General features: G+C 39.1%; 1 protein-coding gene across 11 annotated transcripts in view; it reads left to right on the forward strand.

The window, feature by feature from the left end:
• Positions 1-25,814, forward strand: part of ADAM22 (ADAM metallopeptidase domain 22) — a 226,598-nt gene that overhangs the window by 16,602 nt on the left and 184,182 nt on the right. For all 11 annotated transcript variants that reach the window (XM_035020508.1, XM_035020509.1, XM_035020501.1 and 8 more), the window contains exon 3: positions 18,261-18,337. In XM_035020508.1, the coding sequence (XP_034876399.1) occupies positions 18,261-18,337 (77 nt within the window). The remainder of the gene's footprint in view (positions 1-18,260; positions 18,338-25,814) is intronic.

The raw sequence follows: 25,814 nt of genomic DNA on the forward strand, positions 1-25,814 counted from the left end.
ACATATTTGGTATCATATATATTCTTTTGCTACTTCTCAATACTGATTTTCAATTTCTTGTGCTGGTATAGGTAAAATAATTGAATTTTTTCCTTTTTATTGTTGTCTGGCTTTCTGTGTTATAAACTTACCATCATTTATTTCTTTTTATATTAATGTATTTATAGATTTTTTTCAAGTTTTCGCTCTTATAAGCAGTGTTTGCCATTGATAGGGTTTCTGTGGGTCATATATTTTGATGTGAAATTGTTGATTCTTAGGGTTTGTGCATTTTCAACTTCAACATTATGTAGAGACATAATGCCAGATTATATAGTGATATACCAGTTTATACTCCACCGGCAGTGCATGAGAATTTCTCCATCTTCATAATCATTTGGAACCCTAAGGCTTAAAAACTTATAAACGTGGATGTGAATGGTGTCTAATTATTTTACTTTACATTTCCCTGATGACTAATGAGATTGAGCGCCTTTGGTGATCATATTTCTTCCTCTAAGTGGTCTATTTATATACTTCCCCCATTTTTCTATTGGGGTATTTGTCTTTTTCTTACTAATGTATGGCATTTTAAATATATTCTGGATCCTTTTCTATCATTGGTTATTGCAAATACTTTAAAAAATTATTATGGCTTAGCCATTCTCATGGTATCTTGTTGCAAAATTAACAATTTTTTTACGTTATGCATATCAGTTCGTTATGGTTCTTTGTGTATTACTTTACTACTGTAAAACCCACGATTTTTTAAGAACATGTCTTAATTATTAGTGAAATAAGTCCCTATATAGTTTTTTTTTTTAATTTTATTTATTTATTTGTCAGAGATAGAGAGCACAAGCAGGGGGAGTGGCAGAAAGAGAAGCAGGCCCCCTGCTCAGCAAGGAGCCCAGTGCGGGACCTGATCCCAGGACCCTGGGATCATGACCTGAGCTGAAGGCACACGCTTAACCAACTGAGCCATCCAGGTGTCCCATTCCCTATATAGTTTTTAAAAAAAGTATTATAGGATAGTGATTAAGAGTTGGAGGGCCTGGAATTAGGCTGCATGCTTTCAAAACCTGTCTTTGCCACCAGCTCACTGTGTGAACTTGGCACACATTTAACTTTTTACACCAATTAAGAATAGTACCTAGCTCATATGTTGTTGTGAGGATTAAAGGAGATAATACACATAAAGCTTGTGGCTGAACATTTGGCATATAGTAAGAGCTCAATAAATGTTAGCTCCTTTTTTTTTTTTTTTTTTAGTTTCCATAATGATTATTTCTTGGTATGAAATCAGTGCCCAGTTTCCTGTGTACAAAAATCACTGGGTTTCTTGGATTGTTTCACGAGAGCTGTGGTTCCTTTCAGATGTTCCAGGAGGGTAGGACAGTTTGGACCCTGGTGGTAATGCTGGGTTCCAGCTTTGGCGTCATTGAATTCTTCCAGGGAATTTAACAGAACAAGTTAATCTTGTTTCTTTTTTTTTTAAACTGAATTAAAGTTGACATAATGTTACCTTAGTTTCAGGTGTACAACATAGTGATTTCACAAGTCTATACACTACGCTGTGCTTACCCCAAGGGTAGCTAACATCTTGCAAGGGTAACTAACATCTGTCACCATACAAGGCTATTACAATATCATTGACTGTATTCTCTGTGCTGTGTAATTTTGTTTCCATAATATTAGTTCAGACATCAGGTGGGATTTGTTTTCTTAAAATTGAATGAGTAACAGTGCAGCCTCCTTACTTTGGGATGGGAGGCCTGAAGGGAAAGCAGGACACAGAGGCTAACAGGCAGTGGGATTAAAGGTCAGACTCTGGGTTCCTAAACCAGGCTGAGTGTTGGAATCTGTATATAGAACTGGATTAGAGGATAAGATGCTCTATTTTAATAGCTTGTTTTGTTTTCTTTTTAAAAAACATGTTTTACTTGAAGAGCCTCAGAAGGCAAAAATTAAACGAACAGACCATTGAGGAAGAAACAGCTCCCAAAATTTTATACAAAGTAGCAGTTTTTATAACAAAGTCCATTTTTCTTCTGTGAAAACTTTGCGTTTGCAATGCGTTTATGACAACAATCCTAATTTTTAATATAGTTTTTATACTTTATTTAAAAAAATTTTTTAAAGATTTTATTTATTTGAGAGAGAGAGAGACAGAACGCAAGCAGGGGGAGGAGCAGAGGGAGAAGGACGAGCAGACTCCGTGCTGAGCACAGAGCCTAATGTGGGGTTCAATCTCACCACCCTGAGATCATGAACTGAGCTGAAACCAAGAGTCGGATGGCTAACCAACGAAGCCACCCAGGCGCCCCTTCATACAGTTTTTAATAACAGCTTTGTTGAGATAGAATTCATGTACCATAAAATTCATGTACCTTTTAGCAGTGGCATTTAATACAACTTTTAGTCATTCTCAGTTCTCTTTTTTCTTATATTCTGGCTCTTCCCTTTTTATCATTCTGTTGTTTTGGGTCCCATTGTACATAAGCTGTGATCATAAGCCCCTTTGCTGAGTTTCTTGTTGAGATGACTCTGGCCAGCCTTAGACATAACCTTCAGCACAATGGAAGAACTTCCATTTTCCTTCAGTGGATTTCCATATTTAATAAATATTTTAACACTTAATCAATCAACCATGTGTTTCTCAATTTCCAACAGTTTTCAACAGTCTTTCCAGAATCTGTTATTTCAAAGATGATTGTGTTATTTCTCTTTCTCAAGAAATAATTAGGTTAGAAGAAGTCCGTATGCTTTTATTTTAGCATCATATGCTCACTGCAGAAAGTGTTCAGGGGGAGAAAAACTCCCAAGTGCAGATATTGTTGCCGGTGGTGGTAGCACGGTGTGTGTGTGTGTGTCTGTGTGTGTCTCTCTGTGTGTGTCTGTGTGTGTCTCTTTGTGTCTGTGTGTGTCTGTGTGTGTTTGTGTGTCTCTGTGTGTGTGCCTGTGTGTGTCTGTGTGTGTCTCTCTCTCTGTGTGTGTGTCCCTGTGTGTCTGTGTGTCTCTGTGTGTGTGTGTCTGTGTGTGTGTCTGTGTGTCTCTCTCTGTGTGTGTGTCTGTGTGTGTCTGTGTGTGTGTGTGTGTCTCTGTGTGTCTGTGTGTCTGTGTCTCTGTGTGTGTCTCTGTGTGTGTGTCTGTGTGTCTCTGTGTGTGTCTGTGTGTGTGTCTGTGTGTCTGTGTGTGTCTCTGTGTGTCTGTGTGTGTGTCTGTGTGTCTCTGTGTGTGTGTCTGTGTGTGTGTCTCTGTGTGTGTCTGTGTGTGTGTGTGTGTGTCTGTGTGGAGAGTCTTTGCAGACCGTCCCGTCTCCATGGGGCTTCGTTCTCACATTCTACTTGATGAGAGAAACAGCTACACTTGTCTCTGTACCTTCTAGCCCTGGTGCACTTGGGTATTTTAGTTATGTTTGAGCTATTAATCATGCCTTTTTATAGCTCCTGTTCTCTGCAGCGTGTTTTCACTAGAACTAGAGATTCTTGATCTCTCCTTTCGTCATCCTATCTTTGAATAATGAGGGAACAGAGAAGATTGCAAATATTTAATAGACCTTGATTTTTTTTCTTATGAAGTTTAAACTTGCCAGCTTTGCAATTAAAATTTTTCCATTGTTGTTGTTTTTTTTTTTCTTTTCAGATTAAGGCTTAATAACGGGTTTGTGTGTGTGTGTAGATGAGAGAGAGAGAGAGAGAGGAAAAGAGAGATGGAATTATTTTGTGTGATTATATTTGTGAACTGACATTTTAAAAATTCACTCCATAAATATTGAGGGCCTACTACATGGCAAGCACTGTTCTGGGCCCTTGGGATACATCAGTTAATTTAAAAAAAAAAAACCTGATTTCCTTTTTCATGGGACTTATAGTCTAGCAGGTAGATAAACATATAAATGATAAATTATATGGTTTATTACAAGGTGGTGAGTACTATGGAAAAGGAGGAAAATACAGCATGGTAGTGGGGATTGGGAGTACAGGTGTGTGTGGGTATCATAGGTTGTAATTTTTATTTATTTTTTTAAACTTTTTTTTATAGATTTTATTTATTTATTTGAAGAGAGAGACACAGCGAGAGAGGGAACACAAGCAGGGGGAGTGGCAGAGGGAGAAGCAGGCTTCCCGCCAAGCAGGGAGCCCGATGCGGGGCTCGATCCCAGGACCGGGGATCACGACCTGAGCCGAAGGCAGACGCTTAATGACTGAGCCACCCAGGCGCCCTATAGGTTGTAATTTTTAATAGGGTAGTCCACTATGTCTCACAGAGAAGTGACATTGGGAAAAAACTGGAAGGAAGTGGAGAGTGAGCCAGGGATCTATATCAGGAAGAGCATTCCGGGATGAAAGAACAGCCAGTAGAATGACCCCAAGACTAGCGTGTCTGTTAATTATGAGTAACAGGGCTGTTACTCCAAAGATTTGTGTTGGAAGGTCTCATTGAAAACTGTACTGGGGTAAATATTTGGAATTATCCATGTGTCTGGCAGTATTTTCAGTTGTATCCTGTGTTCTGAAAGGATTGCATTTTCTCACCAAAGAAGACCATACAGATTACAGATATATCCCCCTCCACCTCCCCACAATATTACGCATTTGGATTCTTCTTTGCAAGACAATATTACTTCCATGCAGTTAAATGTATTTCTCTCTTATGTTTAAGTACATGCATGACTGTGGTTTTCTTTCTTTGCAGGATGTTTTATTCTGTGTGGTTGGTAGATATTTTTGGTGTTAGCCTGCCGTAACACTTACAAAGCAGTACATAATTTCTGCTGTGCCTAAGAGATGAGAGGCATGCTTCCAACCGATCTTTGAACATATCCTGTTTCACAAATGGAGGCAATAGGCCTAAATTGCATTAAGAGAGTTTTGTTAGCTATGTAAGAGGGAAAATAAGATGAGTCAGTATTGGAACAGACCACAAATAGGGGTTGAGTCACTATCTCAAGAACTTATAGAATAGGCTCAACAATCATTTTTTCAAAATAGTTTTTTTTCCTTTAACGATTTATTTATTTATTTATTTATTTATTTATTTATTTATTTGAGAGAGAGAGAGAGAGCATGAGCAGGAGGAGCAGAGGGAGAGGGAGAGAATCTCAAGCAGACTCCGTGCTGAGTGTGGAGACCAACGAGGGGCTCAGTCTCACAACTATGAGATCATAACTGAGCTGAAACCAAGAGTTGGTTGTCTAACAGACTGCGCCACCCAGGGGCACCTCAAAATAGTTTTGAATAGATACTTTTTTCCTAATAGGTGGGAAATGAATCACTTAAGTCACTGAGTTTCCCTAAAACTCTAAGTCCCATTTTTCTCCCTCTGTCCTATAGGTAATGTGTATTTCTTTTTTTTTTTTAAAGATTTTATTTATTTATTTGAGACAGAGAGAATGAGAGAGACAGAGAGCACATGAGAGGGGGGAGGGTCAGAGGGAGAAGCAGGCTCCCCGCCGAGCAGGGAGCCTGATGCGGGACTCGATCCCGGGACTCCAGGATCATGACCTGAGCCGAAGGCAGTCGCTTAACCAACTGAGCCACCCAGGCGCCCTGTCCTATAGGTAATGTGTATTTCAAATCATGTAGCCAAATGACTACCACACTCACTAACAAATACTGGTTGAATAAATTGGGCGTGGAATACAGGTCAGAAATTTTCAAGGACCATCAGTGGAATGCACGTGCTAAGAAGAGTTGTACCCTCTTTAACAACGATAGTGTTTGTAACCACTAGAGAACTACAAGAAGCCAATAAAATAGTTTAAACTAAATGAAAGCAACCTTTATTATGGTTGTATTCCTGAGAGCTCCTTCCTGTTTTCAGCTAATTCCAATTTGCAAAATAACTTTTATTTATATTATTGTCAGAGAACAGTTGTCATGTTTATTTTAAATTCATAAGTGAGCACATACTTTGTGCCACGCAAAGTGCTAGGTGTTGGGAATACATGGGCAGTTGGCACAGAGAGTGGAGGGTGATGTAGCCGTAAGGCATGGACCTCAGAGAGGGACGGAGGAATTGTCATCTGGAAGGGACAATGGGGAGCTCGAGAACAATTTTGAGTCCTGGATGTAAAACAGAATTCGATTTACATGTACTCAGACTTGTGCTACCCATGTGGTACAATGATAGCATTGATGGAGCGAGACTGTTCTGTGCACCTTACGCATACTCAGTCTTCCCAGCAATCCTGAGGTTGAGACTGTTGTTCCCATTTACTCAATGGAGAAACTGAGGCACGTGGAGTTTAAGTAACTTGTGCAAGATCTTTAACTTGGGGAAGGGGTGGAGGTAGAATTTGAGACAGGAAATTTGGCTCTAGAATCTAGGGTCTTAGCTAGTACCCTCTGCAGCTTTTCATAAGAAACTGCACACAGTTTTAAAACAGAGGGAAACTCTTGGGGCGCCTGGGTGGCTTAGTTATTAAATGTCTGCCTTCGGCTCAGGTCATGATCCCGGAGTCCTGGGATTGAGCCCCACATCGGGCTCCCTGCTCGGCGGGAAGCCTGCTTCTCCCTCTCCCACTCCCCCTGCTTGTGTTCCTGTTCTATCTGTCTCTCTGTCAAATAAAAAAATAAAATCTTAAAAGAAAAAAAAAAAAAAACAGAGGGAAACTCTTTAGGATAAAACACGTTAGCGCTGGATTATTCCCTTATATAGTAGTAAAGTATCCTTGCAGACAATTAAAATCTGTGGACAGAGACTGTATTTCCTCCGAGTCTTCTGTGATTCTCCTGCAGTTCCCTGCCCATGGAAGGGTTCAGGAGGTGGTGGTGGTATGGAGATGGTAGACCCATGCAGGGAAGGCCAGAGACAGAGAAAGGGGATGGCTCGGTGGCAGTTCTCTGAGGATGCTGATATGGGGAACATTTGCTTCATTTGCTTCCGAGCAACAACCATTAAAAAAACTATCATAAAATGGATAGAAAGGCCGTGCCCAGGCTGTTTCCTTTGTAAAAGAGAATCAAGATGTCTTGCAGGAATCCTTTCTTTAACTCAGCATGTCAAATGCACGAAGCCCTCATTAGGCTCTAATTTGTGCTCAGTAGAGGCAACAGCTAGAGAGTTTGTTCAGCTTCGTATCAAAACACATCCGCAGCATAGAGACCCAGGTCATTTATGGAACATCAAAAACCATCCAGTGCCCCTCCATGTGTGCTCCTTTGTTAAGGCCAAGAGTTTAAACAGAGGGAAGAGAAAATGGCTGTGCTCTAGCTGGTGGCTCCCCAGCTCTACCAGCCCACCCTAAGGAGGCCATGGCTGCTTGTAACTCTACTTCCTTATACTTTCTGTTTCTTACAGAGAGAGAGTCACGTTCTACCATGCCTTTTTTTTTTTTTTTTTAAGATTTTGTTTATTTATTTGACAGAGTGAGAGCACAAGCAGGTGGAATAGCAGGCAGAGAGAGAGGGAGAAGCAGGCTCTGCGCTGAGCAGGGAGCCTGATGCGGGGCTTGATCCCAGGACCCTGGGATCATGACCCGAGCCAAAGGCAGACGCTTAACCAACTGAGCCACTCATGCCTTTGATATGAAGTTGTTTCTAGCAAGGGCCAAGTGTATGCCAGTGAAGAAAAGAGTGGTGGGACTAAGAATTTTATTTCTTTTTATATTTAGACACAAAGTCATAAAAATAATTGGAAATCTCCAATATTATGTTGTGTTTTTTTTTTTTCTTGCATGAATTTATGTTTCAGGGCCAAAGGATACTTTACACTTGATTTTGACTTTATATCATTAGACACCATTCGCTTGTCCTAGTCTCGAAGACCCTTTAGTGATGACCTGTGTCCTATCTCCCTCTTGTAGGGCAGCAGGTATTCCTTTTATTCAGGCTTCTTGGAGTCAGACTCACCAGCTTATACACTTTGCTTGTATCTAGTAGTAATTACTTTCTAGGTTACAGTTGGCTACAAACTTTCCTTGCCATGACTTATACACACATGCACAGAAATGCATATGCAAGCCTTATTGGATGTACAGTGGATAATAGGACTTGATTGGTTGAGCTCTTCTTTCTCTCCTAATAACAGTATCTTTTAGAATTTCTTGCTTTCAGAGATTGTTTACAGTCAATATATTTATAGAAGGCATTTCACTTTTCTAGGGAAAGTGTTTAGTGCTAAAGATTAGGTGACAAGAATGATCTATTTATTGCTAGGGCTAATAGTGACTGGCTCCAATGAATGAAAAAAGTACAAGTAAAATTTCTGGAGTTTCTTTCATTACCCTTCTTCAACAGAATAATTTCATTATTTTGTTACCTCTTTGATTTTTCCTAGTAACATGTTTGAAAAATTGTACTTACTTAATTTCTTTAGATTTTGATGCTTTTGAAGTTAGCATCCCAGAAAGACTATAGACTAGATACATGTAAGGCAGCACACATAACAAAAATTTTCTTATGGGGTATTTGTGTTTTCTCTCAAACATGCATCATGGATGGATTCTGAAAGTTTTCCTGTAACGTAAGGGCAAGGAGTTATTCTTCAAAGCAGCTTGGAGACGTCAGCTGGTAGTATGTGGAAAGCCCTTTGGTTTAAGAATCTGGGGGGTAGGGACGCCTGGGTGGCTCAGTCTGTTAAGCGTCTGCCTTCGGCCCAGGTCATGATCCCAGGGTCCTGGGATCGAGTCCCACATCGGGCTCCTTGCTCAGCAGGGAAGCCTGCTTCTCCCTCTCCCACTCCCCCTGCTTGTGTTCCCTCTCTTGCTGTGTCTCTCTCTGTCAAATAAATAAAATCTTTAAAAAAAAAAAAAAAGAATCTGGGGGGTAGACTCATGTCATACTGAATCTTTGAAACAGCTTCTTGCTGTGTTCTAACCTATGTGTGCCTGGGAAAATTCCATGGTTTTGAGACATGGTTTCCTCCAAGATGGCTGGTAATGTTTTCTTTTTCTCTCTCTCGTACAAATTTGCATTTCTTCCTTTCCTTCCTAGTTGTGTTCAGATAGCTACTTTGTTCTTCATATCAATCTTCATTCTAGCTACTTGAGAAACAAACAAACAAAAAAGAAATATTTTTGCAGGGGTTCTTGTCTCTGGAATTCTCTCATTTGGTGTCCTAATGAAGAAAGCCCTTGGTGGGTGACTGTCAAGTTGTAGATGAAAAACATCTTTTGGGGCGCCTGGGTGGCTCAGTCGTTAAGCGTCTGCCTTCGGCTCAGGTCATGATCCCAGGGTCCTGGGATCCCAGGGTCCTGGGATCGAGCCCCGCATTGGGCTCCCTGTTCCGCGGGAAGCCTGCTTCTCCCTCTCCCACTCCCCCTGCTGTGTTCCTGCTCTCACTCTCTCTCTCTCTGTCAAATAAATAAATAAAATCTTTAAAAAAACAAAACAAAACATCTTTTGAATATCTTTGCCATTAGAAACTTACTGCCTATTTTTTTTTTTCTTCTTTTAAGTGCGAGCTTTATTCTTGCAATATTTTACTGGATTATTTCTTCACTATGTTCTTAGAAAATTTGTGTACAGTTGAGATATGTTAGGAAGTTAGAAATCTGGTTCTCTTGAAGTTTAGTATATGTATGTATAAGTTTATGTTTATGTGTAAGCAGAAAGCCCTCCAGTTTTAGTCTTTAGTTCTAGGAGAGAAAAATCCTTTTTATCCCATGTGAATTTGCTTCCCAAGGAAAATGCTATGGAATTCCTATGTGCCAGCTGTTCATCATGGGATTTTGTTCAGTGTTATTTCTGATTTTTCTTTCCTTGAATGCTTGGAGCTAGCCCTTTAGTGGAAATGAGTCATAGCTCTCGGACATCTCTAATATCTTTGTAAAAAAGATGAAATTAAGCAAGCAAGCAAGCAAACAAAAGTCCATTGACATGCCAGCACTGAGTGAAGTGAATCTTGATGTGAAGAACTCACCATTCTTAATTTTATTCTTTGGACTTGGCCTGTTTCCGATGTTGCCTCCAGGAGAGACTGTGACCCAGCTGGCAAGAGACAACCCTTATTTCAAGGCCTGCTTTTAAAATGATCTGACTTAGAGCCGAACTGACTAGTTACTCTTTTTTTTTTTTTAAAGATTTTTTATTTATTTATTTGAGAGAATGAGAGAGAGAGAGCATGAGAAGGGGAAGGTCAGAGAGAGAAGCAGACTCCCTGCCGAGCAGGGAGCCCGATGCGGGACTCGATCCAGGGACTCCAGGATCATGACCTGAGCCGAAGGCAGTCGCTTAACCAACTGAGCCACCCAGGCGCCCCCTAGTTACTCTTTTGATAATGTAATAGCTTAACTGTTTACTGATTTTCCCTCCTCTGCTCTTTTTACCTTTTACTTAGCTTGCAGTAGTTCTTTGTAACAAGCTTTTATAGACTTTCACCATAAACAACAATTTGAAAGTGTTTTTCTCACAGCATTCTATAATTAATACTCTTTTCAGTTCACATTTGGGGGAAAGCAAGATAAAGTCTAGGAAGGTTTCATAACTCACTCTTAAATATCGAGTCACTAGTGAGGCCAGGAAGACCTGCCATCTTTCTCCCCAACTTTTTTGCAGTAAGGAAGAGTATCCTTTTCCAGGGCTGATTCATCTTTTGTCTGCTGATTTTGTTGCAACCAAACGTTGGGGGTCCTTGCACTCAGATTTAATTACAGCTCAATAACACTACATATTATATTGTTCTCAGGCTACTAAAGATCTTAAAGGCCTGCTCTGACTTCAGAATTATACGAGTAAGCGTTTCTTGTTCAGGCTTTAAATGAAGGCCTAGTAATGGGCGGTTAATGGCCAAGATGATGGAGAGACCGATTTATCAGAAGATAGCTGGAGCATAAATAGGTAATGAGGCTGCCTGACTTCCTGAATGAAGATGAGACCATCAGAGCTGGTGCCTGACAGCACAGTCTCTCTGCCTCTAGTTGTGGGAGCAGGGGCCCCTGGAGAGAAGGACCCTTGGCCACCAGGGAATCACAGCCTTTAGGGCTTCCAGTGCCACCAGAACTGGAAGCATCAGCCAGGCAAATTCAGAGAATGCTTGTCAAGAACTCATTAAAGAAAGTCTTTTTTCTTTTTTTTTTTTCCTTTTTGTGATGTATACGGCTTCACCTAGAGGTTCCTAGGTGCAGAGATTTATATGGCATAATATCTGCCCTTGGGTCATCCATCCCAAAACAAGGGTATGTCCCATTGATTGAACATGTTTGCCTCAACTGTAAAATTTTTCACATCAGGGCGCCTGGGTGGCTCAGTTGGTTAAGCGACTGCCTTCGGCTCAGGTCCTGATCCTGGAGTCCCGGGATCGAGTCCCGCATCGGGCTCCCTGCTCGGCAGGGAGCCTGCTTCTCCCTCTGACCCTCCCCCGTCTCATGCTCTCTCTCTCTATCTCATTCTCTCTCTCAAATAAATAAATAAATAAATAAATAAATAAATAAATAAATAAATAAATAAATAAAAATAAAATAAAATTTTTCACATCAAATAAAGTCAATGCAAGAACTGGCATTTGAGTTGGAGAGCAAGTTCAACTAAAGGGGAAAACCATGGGAACTGGTTACGCGTTAGGCTCACACATGTTAGCTCTGCAAAGAATTCCACTTCATGGAATTATTTTCCTATCTTAACCCCCTAGCCAGGGGAACACTATCCTGCTGATGTGGCCCCAACAAATTGTAGAATGAGGAATCTTAGTGTTAATAGATGTGTCTCTTTGAGCTCTTTTATCAGAAGTTCACATAAGGCTGTGGAGTAATTACAGTGAGATTATGGTGATTTTTCAATTGGCCTTTTCTGTTATAGAAAAAAAAGGGATAATATATGCAAGTGATTATTGGTATTTTGTTTTTTCCTGAGCTCAGATGTACACTTGTATTTTTTTTTTTTTTAACTACCTTGAAGCAGTCAAAGAGCAAAGAAGTATTTAGGATGCAGAAAAGCTAAAGATTCTGTTACATGCATTAAAGACTTCTTTCTAATAATGTTAATTACTTTCACAGTTACTGGGTTACACAATACCATTTGACTGGTAATACTCCCATCCATTGGTATTCATTGATTCATTATTCAAGTTGGGCTTAACTAAAAACCCAAACTTCCTTGTCTTTCTCTCTGTGTCAAAGTTCTGATTCTCCCATGAAAGTTTTAGTGTCAACTTAGCTTTAAAAAAATGGTTATGAATAACGCAGTCTTGAAAAGTTCATTAGTACTTATTTGATCTTTGGGATATGTAGGTTGGCCCTGGTTCATGGGCTCTAGGAGATGCAAGGAGAAAAAGGCTGCCAGGAGGCAAAATGCACAGGAGCATGGAGTTATGTGAGCTTCACATTTAAATTTCAGCTGTTACCCATGAATAATAAATAGGCCTCAATCTGGGAATTTATAGCAGGTTCTTCTGGTCCTAAAATTCTGTGACTCATTTTTGAAATTTGAAATTAAAATTATCCTTACATAATTTTATTCATTTATTAAGTTTTCTTGCCATCTGGATAGTTATTTTATATCTTTCCATGTTTTTCCCTCAGTCTTCTGTTTCACAGCTCCTTTTGATGTCAGCCTCAGTCCTTAAAACACACGCATACGCTCACACACTTTACCATGTCTGTGTAACTTTTTTTCATTAAAAGATGGATTTCCATGTCTACTTTAAACTAATTCTTAATTTCTTAGGTTTTAATCAAATTGGCCTCAGAACATGTGCTCTCTGTCAGATGTGATAACGCTGTTGACTTTTCTGGGGAAAACAGAGTTCTAAACATTGTTTTTCATCGTTTAATTTTCTTTTCATATGCTTTAAAAATGCTCTTTAGAGCATTTTAATGACTCTAAAAATGTTCCTATTATAATAATTACTCCTAAGAACTCAGTAAAACCTGCAAGCACCTCCAAGGTGCAGAACGAAAGCTGGGATGAAGTGTGCTGTGAACAGCCTCTTCTACCAAGTAGTGTGACTTTGCAAATGACATTTGCCCACAATGGCCTGTTTCCTTATTTGTAAAATAAAGATGTTGTATTATATGAGCTTTAAGAGTTTTCTCCATATTATTGTATGATACTGAAACGTTTGATTAATAGTTTTCAAAATCGCAAATCTTTTTTTTTTTTTAAGATTTTATCTATTTATTTGAGAGAGAGTGAGAGAGAGAGAGAACACAAGCGTGGTAAAGGGCAGAGGGAGAAGCAGACTCCTCACAGACCAGGGAGCCCGAAGCAGGGCTCGATTCCCAGACTCCATGATCATGACCTGAGCTGAAGGCAGATGCACCGACTGAGCCACCCAGGCACCCCAAAATCGCAAATCATTTTTATGTAGTAATTTGAAAGAATGCATTTCTGCAAAATTACGCTTTTTACATATCTCTGAGAGCCATTACTACCTTTTAACATTCAAATGAAAGTTAATAAGTATTAGAATTTTTGTTTGGCAATATATGTTAGCATACCCGCCCCCCAAAAGAGGAAAACCCTGATATTATACTAGTTCTCTCTTCTCAAACATTTCCTTTTCCTTTGAACTAAAAAGGCAGGGTCTAAGATTAACTTTCTGAGAACCATCCTGGCTCCCATTGATGGTGTTGGCTAAGAAGCTAGATTGTTAATATAGCGTGAAGTCAGGTAAATTCTACTTAATTGTTTCTCCAAGATAACCTAAAGATGTAAATATGTTTGTTCTCTTTGGCCTGCTTTTTTTAAAAAATTTTTTTATTGTTATGTTAATCCCCATACATTACATCATTAGTTTTAGATGTAGTGTTCCATGATTCATTGTTTGTGCATAACACCCAGTGCTCCATGCAGAATGTGCCCTCCTCAATACCCATCACCAGGCTAACCCATCCTCCCACCCACTCCCCTCTAGAACCCTCAGTTTGTTTGTCAGAGTTCTTTGGCCTGCTTTTTAAGTCAAACATGGGGAAGGCAGACTCTGGAAAGAGAGAAGGCCACACAGAATGCAAGGAAACCATGCTAACATTTATTTTAGTGGTCACCATGGCAAGTTTGGTTTGGCTGGGCAGCCTTGTGTTTGGAGTTTGATCCTTGTGCCATCGTGGATGTCTGAGCTACAGCTGTGAGCGCCTTGGTTTTAACCGATCCACGGAGGAGGATGACATTGAACCACTGGTGAAATCAGCTCTTTATGGGAGCTGCTTTTCTAAACGTTGAGGAATAATGCCAGCAAGGCAGTATTGGTTTCCTATTGCTGCTATAATAATTACCAAACACTTAATATTATAAAACAACAAAAATTAATTTTCTTACAGTTCTGGAGATTAGAAGCCTGGAGTGGGTTTTACAAAGCTAAGATGCAGGTGTTGGCAATACTGTGTTCCTCTAGGGGAGAGTTGTTCCTTGCCTTTTCCAGTATCTAGAGGCTTCCAGTATTCACTGGCATATGGCTTTTGCCTCACCTTATTCTAATTTCTATTTCCATTATCACATCTCCTTCTCTGACTCTGACCCTTCTAAGACTCTGGTCTTATAAATTGGCCCCCCCTGGATAACCCGGGATAGTCTCTCCATCTCAAGATCCTTAAATTCATCACATATGCGAATTCCCTTTTGCTATGTAAGGTAACATGTTCATAGGTCCCGGGGATTAGAGTGTGGGCATCTGTAGGGTCATTATTCTATCTACTACAGATTCCTTTTAGTCATTCATGTGTCACCTAGATGCCAGTTCCTTCCAAAGCCTTCCAGGACCACCTAGAATCCCATCCACCCTGGTCACCTGTTCACCTTGTTTAATTAAATCTGGGAATAGTGTATTTATTTTCTCAGTTTATTTTTTATTGTTCATCTTCTGTCATTTTATTTGTCACTTTCTGTCTCCTTCCCCTAGAAAATAAGCTCCACTAACAGAGAAACATGGTCTACCAAATCAGAATAGTTCCCAGCACTTGCTAGACTCTCAGAAGGTATTTATTGAGTGAATCACTCTGTATACAGACTAAGGAAGCTTGCTTTAGATTAAAACAAAATTAATATACTGTTGTTCCTATTACTATCAATAATGCAAACGTTTTTTACTAAACAGCAGTTAAACATTGGTGTCAGTAGATTTGAATTTAAGTAATGCGTTTCTCTTTGGGACACATGGGAGATCAATAAAATAAGATACTAGATGTTTTAAACTGAAGCTGCAGGAAACACAAAACGTAAGAATTAGATGAAATTAATATAAACAGTAAGTATCTTGCTGAAAAAGAACGGTAATGTTATCTTAATCCCTACACTGAATCAGGATACCATGATGAATAACATGGGGCCTCTGCCCCGTTCACCCCTGTTAAGTACCAAGAAAGAATGGAGAGAAGAGAGGTTTTAATGGAGACATCAGTGCTGGGAAGCAGCGCTATCGTCAGGCTGTTCCAAAACATGGTTGTTAGCACTTCTGGAAACTCAGAAAGCTTTTAGACAAAAGTAAAGACATTGTCCACTGACGTGGCATTAAGAACAACCTTGATGGGGCGCCTGGGTGGCTCAGTTGGTTGAGCGACTGCCTTCGGCTCAGGTCATGATCCTGGAGTCCCGGGATCGAGTCCCGCATCGGGCTCCCTGCTCGGCGGGGAGTCTGCTTCTCCCTCTGACCCTCCCCCCTCTCATGCTCTCTATCTCATTCTCTCTCTCAAATAAACAAATAAAATCTTTGAAAAAAAAAAACAACCTCGATGGAAGGAGTGCACTTCTGTAAGCAGGTAATTTATAGCTGTTCCGTTGTTGTTCGTTTATGTATCCAGGTGACTGATAAAATGAGTCAATCAGGAAATACTGAGTCCCTGATGCTGGTCAGTCCTGAGGCCCTCGTATCATAGTGAACAGTATTGAGGAGGAGGAGAGAAGGAGGTTGGAAAAGACTGGGAAGACTTCAAGGAAGAGGAGTGTTTAGACTGAACTGTGTCTCCTCCAAAATTCCTGTGTTGAAGCGCTAACCCCTGCTGTGACTCGAGATAAGGCCTTTACAGCTGTAACTGAGGTTAAATGAGGTCATTAGGGTGGGCCAGGTATAGAGAAAAGGCCACGTGAGGACAGTGAAAAGCCAAGGAGAGCGGTCCCAGGAGAGTCCAAATCTGCCTACCCCTTGATCTTGTAGTTCCAGCCTCCAGCCTTACTATGAGAAAGTAAGTTTCAGTTGTTGAAGCTCCTAGTCTGTGGTACTTTGTTAGGACAGCCCTAAGAGGTTGATACAAAGAGGAGCTTGAGCTACATCTTGAAGGATGGATAGGGGCCATTTCTTGGAAGTGGCCTTGGTGAAGATCCCTATCCAAGGGTCTGGTTCAGAAAGGCACTCCACAGAAGTGATGAATGAAAGCCACAAAAAAAGTTGGAATGCGGGCGCCTGGGTGGCTCAGTTGGTTAGGCGACTGCCTTCGGCTCAGGTCATGATCCTGGAGTCCCTGGATCGAGTCCCGCATCGGGCTCCCTGCTCGGCGGGGAGCCTGCTTCTCCCTCTGACCCTTCCCCCTCTCATGTGCTCTCTGTCTCTCTCATTCTCTCTGTCTCAAATAAATAAATAAAATCTTAAAAAAAAAAAAAAAAAGTTGGAATGCACCGAGCTTGATGAATTAAAGAGAAGGGAGAACTGACCACGGGTAGGGTACGGGTGGGGCCTTGGGGACTTGGGTACCATTCTGTCTGGGGTGGGGAGAGGTGTCTGTGGAGGATCTTGATATCCAGGGAGAGAAAGTTTGTATTTGGTACAGTAGAAAATCTGGGGCTTGGGGCGCCTGGGTGGCTCAGTCGTTAAGCGTCTGCCTTCGGCTCAGGTCATTATCTCAGGGTCCTGGGATCGAGCCCCGCATCGAGCTCCCTGCTCAGTGGGAAGCCTGCTTCTCCCTCTCCCACTCCCCCTGCCTGTGTTCCCTCTCTTGCTGTGTCTCTCTCTTCAAATAAATAAATAAAATCTTTAAAAAAAAAAAAAAAGAAAGAAAATCTGGGGCTTACATCTGGGTTTTGGTGAAGAGTCCGTTTTAGATCAGGGAGAATATGATCTGTGGCAGATACGGGAATGAAGAGTAAGGTATGGCTTCAAAAATTATAAAAAGGAAAAAAAGCCAGAGTTTGGTGATAGCCTGGTGTTACCTGGGAAGAACCAGGAGTTGAAGTTGAATGGTTAAAGAAATAATGAGGCTGCAAGGTATCCAAATAGTTCTTCATTCTTGGGGTTCCATGGGGACTGGAATGGCTAGCACCTGAGGTATGACATTCTCTTACCCCTACTTCTTTCAAATACTTTAAAGATAAGAATTGTTTTTTCTTTCCAAAAAGCTTTATTGTTATTAATTAAGCTCTCTCTCTCTCCTTTCACCTAGTACCATAAACTTACTATGTGTGAAAATCCCAGGGATGATTGAGGTGTCCTTAATGGCCCTCAGAATCCTAGGATGTTTCTTTTTAAGATGTGCTGGTTCTCTGGGAACAGTAACATCATCTGCCTCACATACTACTTAAATACGGTTGCTCAGATGGTTTTTATCTATAAAATAGATAATAGATAAATAGATTCTTTTATTCTCACTGTTGGAATTATACATGTTTATTTTAGAAATTTTGGATACTAGAGAAACATAAACAAAAAACTTAATTCATGGTCCTACTGCTTAGCTAGAGCTACAGTTAATATTTGGAGAATCAAACAGAATAAATGGTTTTGTTTCCTTCTCTTCAGTTAATGCACATGATTATTCAATATGTTAGTATTAGTGTTATTGGTAACATTACATTTTTTTTTAGAGTCCCTTGTGATTTTTCTCTGGGAGTTCCTAGAATAGCATAAGAAATAGTGATTTTTTTTTTCCCAAACAAATTTTCATAGGCGATATTTTCAGTAGATAGCAGAGATTCAGTTTTGCTCTAGGAAGATGTGGAAACCTCTATAAAATTATGTTTGGCAAATTAGAACTGAAATATTAATTTTAAAGGATATTTCAGGTAGGATGAAAATTTTTTTTTTGTGGAGGTTTAGATATCTTCCTTGTTAGTATTTTACTCTTGAATTGAACATATTTTTCCCTCTTTTTTAATGTACAAAGTTTAATTTTAAAGGAGCCAGTCATTTAATATAGAGTAAAATGAATGAAGTATAGTCTTCTTGGAAATGAACTGTTTAGCTATTTGAGATAAACCAGAAAGGTAACCTCTTGGGTGAGGTGGTGCTTTACTTCAGATTGGTGAATGCTTGGCTTATAAAAAGGTGTGGATTTTACTTTTTTAAATTTAATCTCCATGTTGAATCGGTTTTCTAATTTATAATATTATAAACCTTTCTGAATCATCATAAGAAATGCTTATTGTCTGATTGCAGTGGCTGAATAATAAGTACCTTTTATCTTTTTGATATTGCAGTTGACTCATGTTGACCAGGCAAGCTTCCAGGTTGATGCCTTTGGAACATCCTTTATTCTTGACGTCGTGCTAAACCAGTAAGTCTTGGTTGAGCTGTACTTCATTTTGTCAGATACCATTCAATCCACTTTTATAAGCTTTTGTAAGGTTTTGTTTTCTTACTATATTTTACTTCATCTTCCCCTATCTGTTAAATGACTACATTTAAAACTTTTATATCTATTGATTGTAAGTTATAAAGTCTAGCAAATAACAGGAAATGGATATCCATTTGAAATTGAACAGCTGTAACAGATTTAAGAAGGTAATGTGGAGGGCAAGACTTACTCTAATATTTTGCATAAGAATATATCTGACCTAAGTTCCTATGAATGCAGTTAATTGTGAAAATAATATTTTGGGTATTAAAATGTCTTTCTTAAGAACAGCAGAAAAGAGTTACCCTTTTTGCTCAATGATTCAGAGGGTTAGCTGCATGATGTGTGACCCCTAATAATGGCATTAGATGCATTGATTTGGGACTCAGTTTTTTTGAAATTTAGGGTACTGTGATTATTCTGTAAATATGATGTAATTTTGGAAATTCTGTTTTTCAGTTTTGTTAGCCATGCTTCAAGTGTTCATTAGCCATGTATGGCTAGTGGTTACCTTATGGGACAAGGCAGAACATTTCCATCACTGCAAAAGGTTCTGTTGAGCAGTATTGGTTTAGATTTCTTTTGGGGAATGGGCACATATGAACAGATTATTGAGCTGGGTCAGTTAGTATTTGGAAGGAGAATTCACATCTTCCTTTTAGATTCCAGGTCATGTCCAATGGATTAATTTAATAATTAGTCTTACTAGTATCCTAGTTTTTATGGAATTTATTTACAAAGTGTTATAATTCCATTTGTGTTATGTTAATGTTTAAGCCATGTATTAGTTCATTTTTTATTTAGTTTTTACATTTTATGTATTTATTTGAGAGAGTGGGGGAGGGGCAGACGGAGAGGGAGAGGCAGAGAATCTCAAGCAGGAGATACTCTGAGCATAGAGCACAGAGCCCATGCAGGATTCGATCTCACAGCCCAGATATCATGACCTGAGCCAAAACCAAGAGTCAGTCGCTTAACTGAAACTATTAAAAACTATTTTTTAATTAAGCTGTCTCATAGATACCTTTTATAAGTATTTCTCCCCTCTCCTCACATTTTTGTAGTTCACAATTTAAATGCTGAAACGCATTGTTTTAGGTGGAAACTATTTGGGTGATCCATTAATAGGAGTTGTTTGTTCTTTGATCATGTGTATTTTAAAAATGTAACATAAATTTTAAAAAATGTAACATAGGGGCACCTGGGTGGCTAAATTCTTTGGGTGGCCTACTCTTGATTTTGGCTCTGGTCATGATCTTGGAGTCATGGGATTGAGCCCCGCATAGGGCTCCATGCTTGGTGGGGAGTCAGCTTGGAGTTCTTTCTCTCCTTCTCCCTCTGCCCCTCCCCCAGCTCATGCATGCATGCACACACTCTCTGTCTCTCTCTAAAATAGATAAATAAGGGCGCCTGGGTGGCTCAGATGGTTAAGCGTCTGCCTTCGGCTCAGGTCATGATCCCAGGGTCCTGGGATCGAGTCCTGCATCGGGCTTCCCGCTTCTTGGGAGCCTGCTTCTCCCTCTGTTTCTCTCTGTCTCTCATGAATAAATAAATAAAATCTTTAAAAAAAAAATAGATAAATAAATCTTTAAAAAAAGAAAAGAAAAGTAAACTGTATTTCTACTATGCTCATTAAAATACACTTTATTGCTTGTTTTTAAAATTAATGGCTTAAAACATATATAATTAGATTCTTTGTACCACACAGTATTTAATCTAATTTCATAGATCCTAAGACTGTGTTAATATGATTTGTATCTTATATTCCTACTTGATGTAAGTGCCCTAAAATTTATATGTTTAAGTGACTCATTGTGGTTTTTCAGCAAGCTTGATATTATAAAGTTTTAAAAAACTCATTATAAAGGAATGCATGCTCCTTAGAAAAATAATGATAAAGTAGCAAAAACAGTCTCACATAATTGTGCCCCATAGGAATGGATTGCCCTATTTTATTTTTTTATTTTTATGTTGTTTTTTTTTTTTAATTTTATTTATTTATTTGCGAGAGAGTATCTTAAACAGGTCCCATGCCAAGTGCAGAGCAGCTGTGGGGCTTGATCTCTGGACCCTGAGATCATGATGTGAGCTGAAATCAGGAGTCGGACTCAACCTACTGAGCCACCCAGGGACCCCGGATTGCCCTATTTTAAATTGTAACCCTCTCTGCTGTCATCCTTCATCAACCCTACTACTTATTCTCCCCTACTTCATTTTTAAAATAATATTTAAAATAAATAAAATTTAAAATAATAAATCGCCATTTAATACAGAGGTTGACTCATATGAAATTGCCATTTTTGCAGGTCAAGAAGTTCAAATATACCAGCATTGTCATATGATCAATTAATATTCTATATTTTAATTACTTATTTTGTTTATTATCTTTTTCCTCCCACTAGAATATAAGCACCTTGAGGGCAGAGATTTTCTTTCCTTCCTTGCTGTCTTTTCCTTCCTCTGCTGTGCAGAATAGATATTAAATTCCAGCCTGGGAAGCCATATAAACTTAGAAACCAGAGGCTGGAATCCACCAGGACACAGAGGAGACCAGATAAAGATGGAGGCTGTCAACTGGGGAGAAGGCAAACAGCAAAACAGAAACAGAGGTTAAGTGTTTGGGACTAGCTTCCAAAACTGAGCATCTGTATATAGGTGTGATTTGGAAAGTTCAGATTCCTAAGTTTCTAGTTCATTGACTCTTTCCTATCCCTCCTTTATTTTTTAAATTTTATTTAATTTTTTTACAAGAGAAAATCAAATTTAATAGCATAAGTAGGGGAAGTCCACACTTGGAAATTCCCTCCCATCCCTCCTTTAAATCACTATTCCTGTGGATAGCTCAGCCTTGCTTTCTGGTTCCTGACATTTGTAAAGCCTTGATTTTCAGTTCTCAAACAAAGAAAGGATATTTATTCATGTCCATTCTACCCTAAACCACCTCATTCCTTTGGAGAAATCTCAGCCCCAAAACATTCTGTTCCTAAGGAGAAACACATATGGGCCATACTTAGCAGAGCATGGATACTCTGGAAGACTAAGGGTAGAGCAGAATTTCTTTTGAGATACTGGCAAAAACCTCCATTGGGCATTTTTTCTCTTATTGCAGTGAAAATTTGAAATTGCAAGAAGTACAGAACATATATATAAAAAAAAGAAGCAGAGTATAAAATAATAACATAAATGGAGGTTGCTGGGCTGAGGAATATACAAAGTACTTTTTTTTTTTTTTGCCTGGGATCTTTGTTACACATAGGTGGCAGGTAGCTGGTTTCTTTAAGCTTTAAGAGTCAGGATGATTTGATACAAAGATTTTTTTTTTTTTAATTTTTGTGAAGAATGTTTTTATTTCATGGTTTCAGTTTATATATAGTCATGGCGTTGTGTTAGTTAAGGAGCAGGAAGGTGAAAAATTGAATATACTCTATTTATTTATTTATTTATTTATTTATTTGAGAGAGAGAGAGCGAGAAAAAGAGAGCACAAGCAGAGGGAGTGGCAGGCAGAGGGAGAAGGAGAAGCAGGCTCCCTGCTAAGCAGGGAGCCCCAAGTGGGGCTTGATCCCAGGACCCTGAGACCATGACCTGAGCCAAAGGCAGACGCTTAACCGACTGAGCCACCCAGGCGCCCCTGAATATACTCTTTAAAAGCTATTTTTCTTATGAAGCAATTCTAGGGCTGTGGAACTGGTAGAGTTTTTTTATTTGTTTTAAACCAGAGGCAAATTAAGTAAGTCTACATGTAGCTGGATTCCAGTTGCAGAATGGACTCAGTAATATATATTTTTAGATTGAAATGGAAGGAAAAGTATCATTACATAATATTCCTTCTGAGTGTTCGGTACACAAAATTATCTATAACCAAATTATGTAAGTTCAACCTTTGGGTTGTAATTTCTACAGAAGGCAGATAAAGAATATGGAATGTTTACACATGAAAAGCACAGCCAATTCCTGTTTTGTCAAGCGGTTTTTAGTTCTTTCATGGGGTCACACAGTTGTGGAATTTCACTCTTTAGGAGAGAGGTTTTAAAAAACCCAAACATATGGCCTGGCCTGGTCAAACTAGTCCCAAGTCCACGTTGGACCTTTTCAGAGATCAGTGACTGGTATTATACTTTATTGTGAAACATTCCTGAGAAAGAGAAAGACTCAATGAAGATGTTTTTATAATATATATATATATATACACACACACATACATATATATAATATGATATATATGTAATTATACATATACTACATATATAATAATATATATATTATGTATGTATTATTGGAGCAATTCTTTTCCTGTACATCTCTCTCCCATTCTTCAGAAAGTGGATAATTAAACTGCCCAGGGTGATGCACAGATATTGAAAAAGTTTCCTTTCAGTATTTCCTTGATCCTTTTACAACAGGTGATGCCTGACAAACCACACACATGTGGGCATAGCCATGCCCCCACATGCCCATCCCCACACACCCCACAAAGAAGCAAAAACTCCACATGGATGTGATTAGTTATTTTAGGATGTGAAACATATAGTTAGCAAGAAAGAGCCCATCTTTTATAGCCTGTTTTTGGTAAGGGAGTCTGTGGTACAGTCAGAGATCTTAGATGATCCTACTCCTAAATTTTGATTATATTTTACACATTTTCTCCCTCTTTTTATTCCAATAAGAAGAAAAATAGTTCTCTAACTTAGGATCCTTATGTCAGTGTCTTTTTCCCTATTTCACAGTGAGGGATGGGGAGGACAGCTAGGGATCAGACATGATGGCTGTCAGCAGATGGGGTTGCCCATGCCGAATGGGAGGTGGTGTAGAGAAAGGGTTGGGGTCGGGGGAGAGGGAGAAGCAGGAACAAGCTCAGACAAGAAGCATCCAAATTCTTTTCAACTGGGCAAGTTCAGTTTTGTCTTCTCTCATTTAGCAGAATCATTTGCCAATTAGTCACCTCTTGATTGCTTTGTACTATCACTTTTGAATTTGCAGGAGAAGTAGAAACCACAGTGGGCAAAAGATAGGGTGTGACTCCAACTGGAATTGGAATTTAGGTCTGGAAGTCTCATTTCCTTAACTCTGCTCTATTTACAGTGTGGATAAAAATAAGTGATGGGGATTAGATTATAATTAAATGATGATGTTATGTGATGATACTAAATAACATAATATGTCTTTCACTATTATTAATAAATCTGTAACTTAATATCTTACTGTTTAACTAAATTCATTATGGCAAATATTTGTTTATATGTACATTTAAAGCAAAATTATTCTGTAGAAGATAAATCTGTATTGAATGGTCCCTGCCAATAAGGGTCCTTATCTTCATCTTATAAACATATCATATATGTATTTAAACATGTGTACACACATGTATATGCATGTACACAATGTATACATACACATACATGTATACATACATCCATATGTACGCACATATATGTAAATTTCTAAGCCTCTAGTAAGTGCTAAGAGTTTTTTTAGACTGTGAGGACTTGGTAGAAACAAGGAAGGAATCACCCTACTCTTTGGGAGCTTGTATTCTAGTCAGAAAGACAGTGTGTTAACAAATAAATTTTACAGGGTGACAGTGCCTGGTTTAGAGGTGAGGGTGCTATTTGAGCAGGGGTTGTCAGAGACAGGCTATCTCTGAAGGGATGACGTTTGAACTGAAGGGGCCCCAGGCAGAGAGAATAGCAAGTGGCAAGGCCGTGAGGCAGGAATGAGCTTAGTACGTTTAAAAGATAGGAAGGTGGCATAAGAGGCTGGAACACGGACGCCTGGGTGGCTCAGTCGGTTAAGCGTCTGCCTTCGGCTCAGGTCATGATCCCAGCGTCCTGGGATCGAGTCCCGCATCGGGCTCCCTGCTCCGCGGGGAGCCTGCTTCTCCCTCTGCCTCTGTCTCTCTCTCTGTCTCTCATGAATAAATAAATAAAATCTTTAAAAAAAAAAAAAAAGAGGCTGGAACACGATAAGTCAGGGTATTTATTAAATGAGGTTGGAAAGGTAGCAGGACCCAGATCATGTAGGGCCTCTTAGGCCACAGAAAAGGCTTTAGATGATAGTCTAAGCAGAGGCTGCTGGTTTCCCTACACCATATTTTGTAGTGTTTACTCCTTTCCCCACTGACTTATCATCCTGTGTTCATCATATTTAGTTACTATATATTTTAATGTCTTCCCAGAGCAATCTCTTCTGAAGATCTATTCATTAATTATTTGGCCTGGTACCACCATACTACTTATTGTAGCTTTATAAGTGTTTCAGTATCTAGCATGGAAAACTCTTTCATTATCAGTTTTCTTTTGTAAAATTTCTTATATATTTTTGCCTTTTCTAATATGGAATTTTAGAATAACTTCGTCATTCTCCTTTTGGAATTTTAATTGGACTCTCACTAAACCTATATTTTAATTTGGGAAAAGTACATGTTTTTATAGGTACTGAGTCTTTCCATCCAATACCATTGTGTATTTTTTTCTTTTAAATTTTAGCATCTAGGGCGCCTGGGTGGCTCAGTCGGTTAAGTGACTGCCTTCGGCTCAGGTCATGATCCTGGAGTCCCGGGATCGAGTCCCGCATCGGGCTCCCTGCTCGGCGGGGAGCCTGCTTCTCCCTCTGACCCTCCCAACCCTCCCTCCTCTCATGTACTCGCTCTCTCTCATTCTCTCTCTCTCAAATAAATAAAATCTTAAAAAAAAAAAATTTAAATTTTAGCATCTATGGGATGCCTGGGTGGTTCAGTCAGATAAACATCTGCCTTTGGCTCGGGTCGTGATCCCAGGGTCCTGGGATCAAGTCCCACATCGGGATCCTTACTCAGCGGGAAGCCTGCTTCCCCCTCTGCCTGCCACTCCCCTGCTTGTGCTCTTTTTCTCTCTGACAAACAGATAAATAAAATCTTTAAAAAAAATAAATTTTAACATCTATTTTGTCTTTCAGTAAAATTAAGTAGTACTTTGGTTTTTATATGAACATTTCATGTGGAACCTTTTCATGGGAATTGTAATTTTTATTGCTACTGTGGATATTTTTCTATATTTTATAATTTAGTTATTGATGACATAAGGAAAATCAGTGATTTGTGTTGAACTTTATTAATTTCCTTAATAATGCTAGTGGTTTTTCTTTGTTTCTGTTGGATTTTCTAGTTTGACAGTAATATGACTAGAAAATCATGAAAGCTTTCTTTTTTTCTTTCCAAAATGATACTTCGTATTACTATTGTCCACCTTGATGCTTTTTCTAGAAGTTCCTGAACTCTATTACTTGGTGATAATAACATTTTTGTCTTGGTTCTTTTGGTAATAGGTATATCTCTAGTATTCATTGTTAAGTAGAATGTTGATTATTGATTTTTGAGAGCTAGTCCTTTTTTTTTTTTTTAAGATTTTATTTATTTATTTGAGAGAGAGAGAATGAGAGAG

Source organism: Mirounga leonina, unplaced genomic scaffold (genome assembly GCF_011800145.1).
Source record: "Mirounga leonina isolate KUSES-001 unplaced genomic scaffold, KU_Mleo_1.0 Mir_174, whole genome shotgun sequence".
NCBI lineage: Eukaryota > Metazoa > Chordata > Mammalia > Carnivora > Phocidae > Mirounga > Mirounga leonina.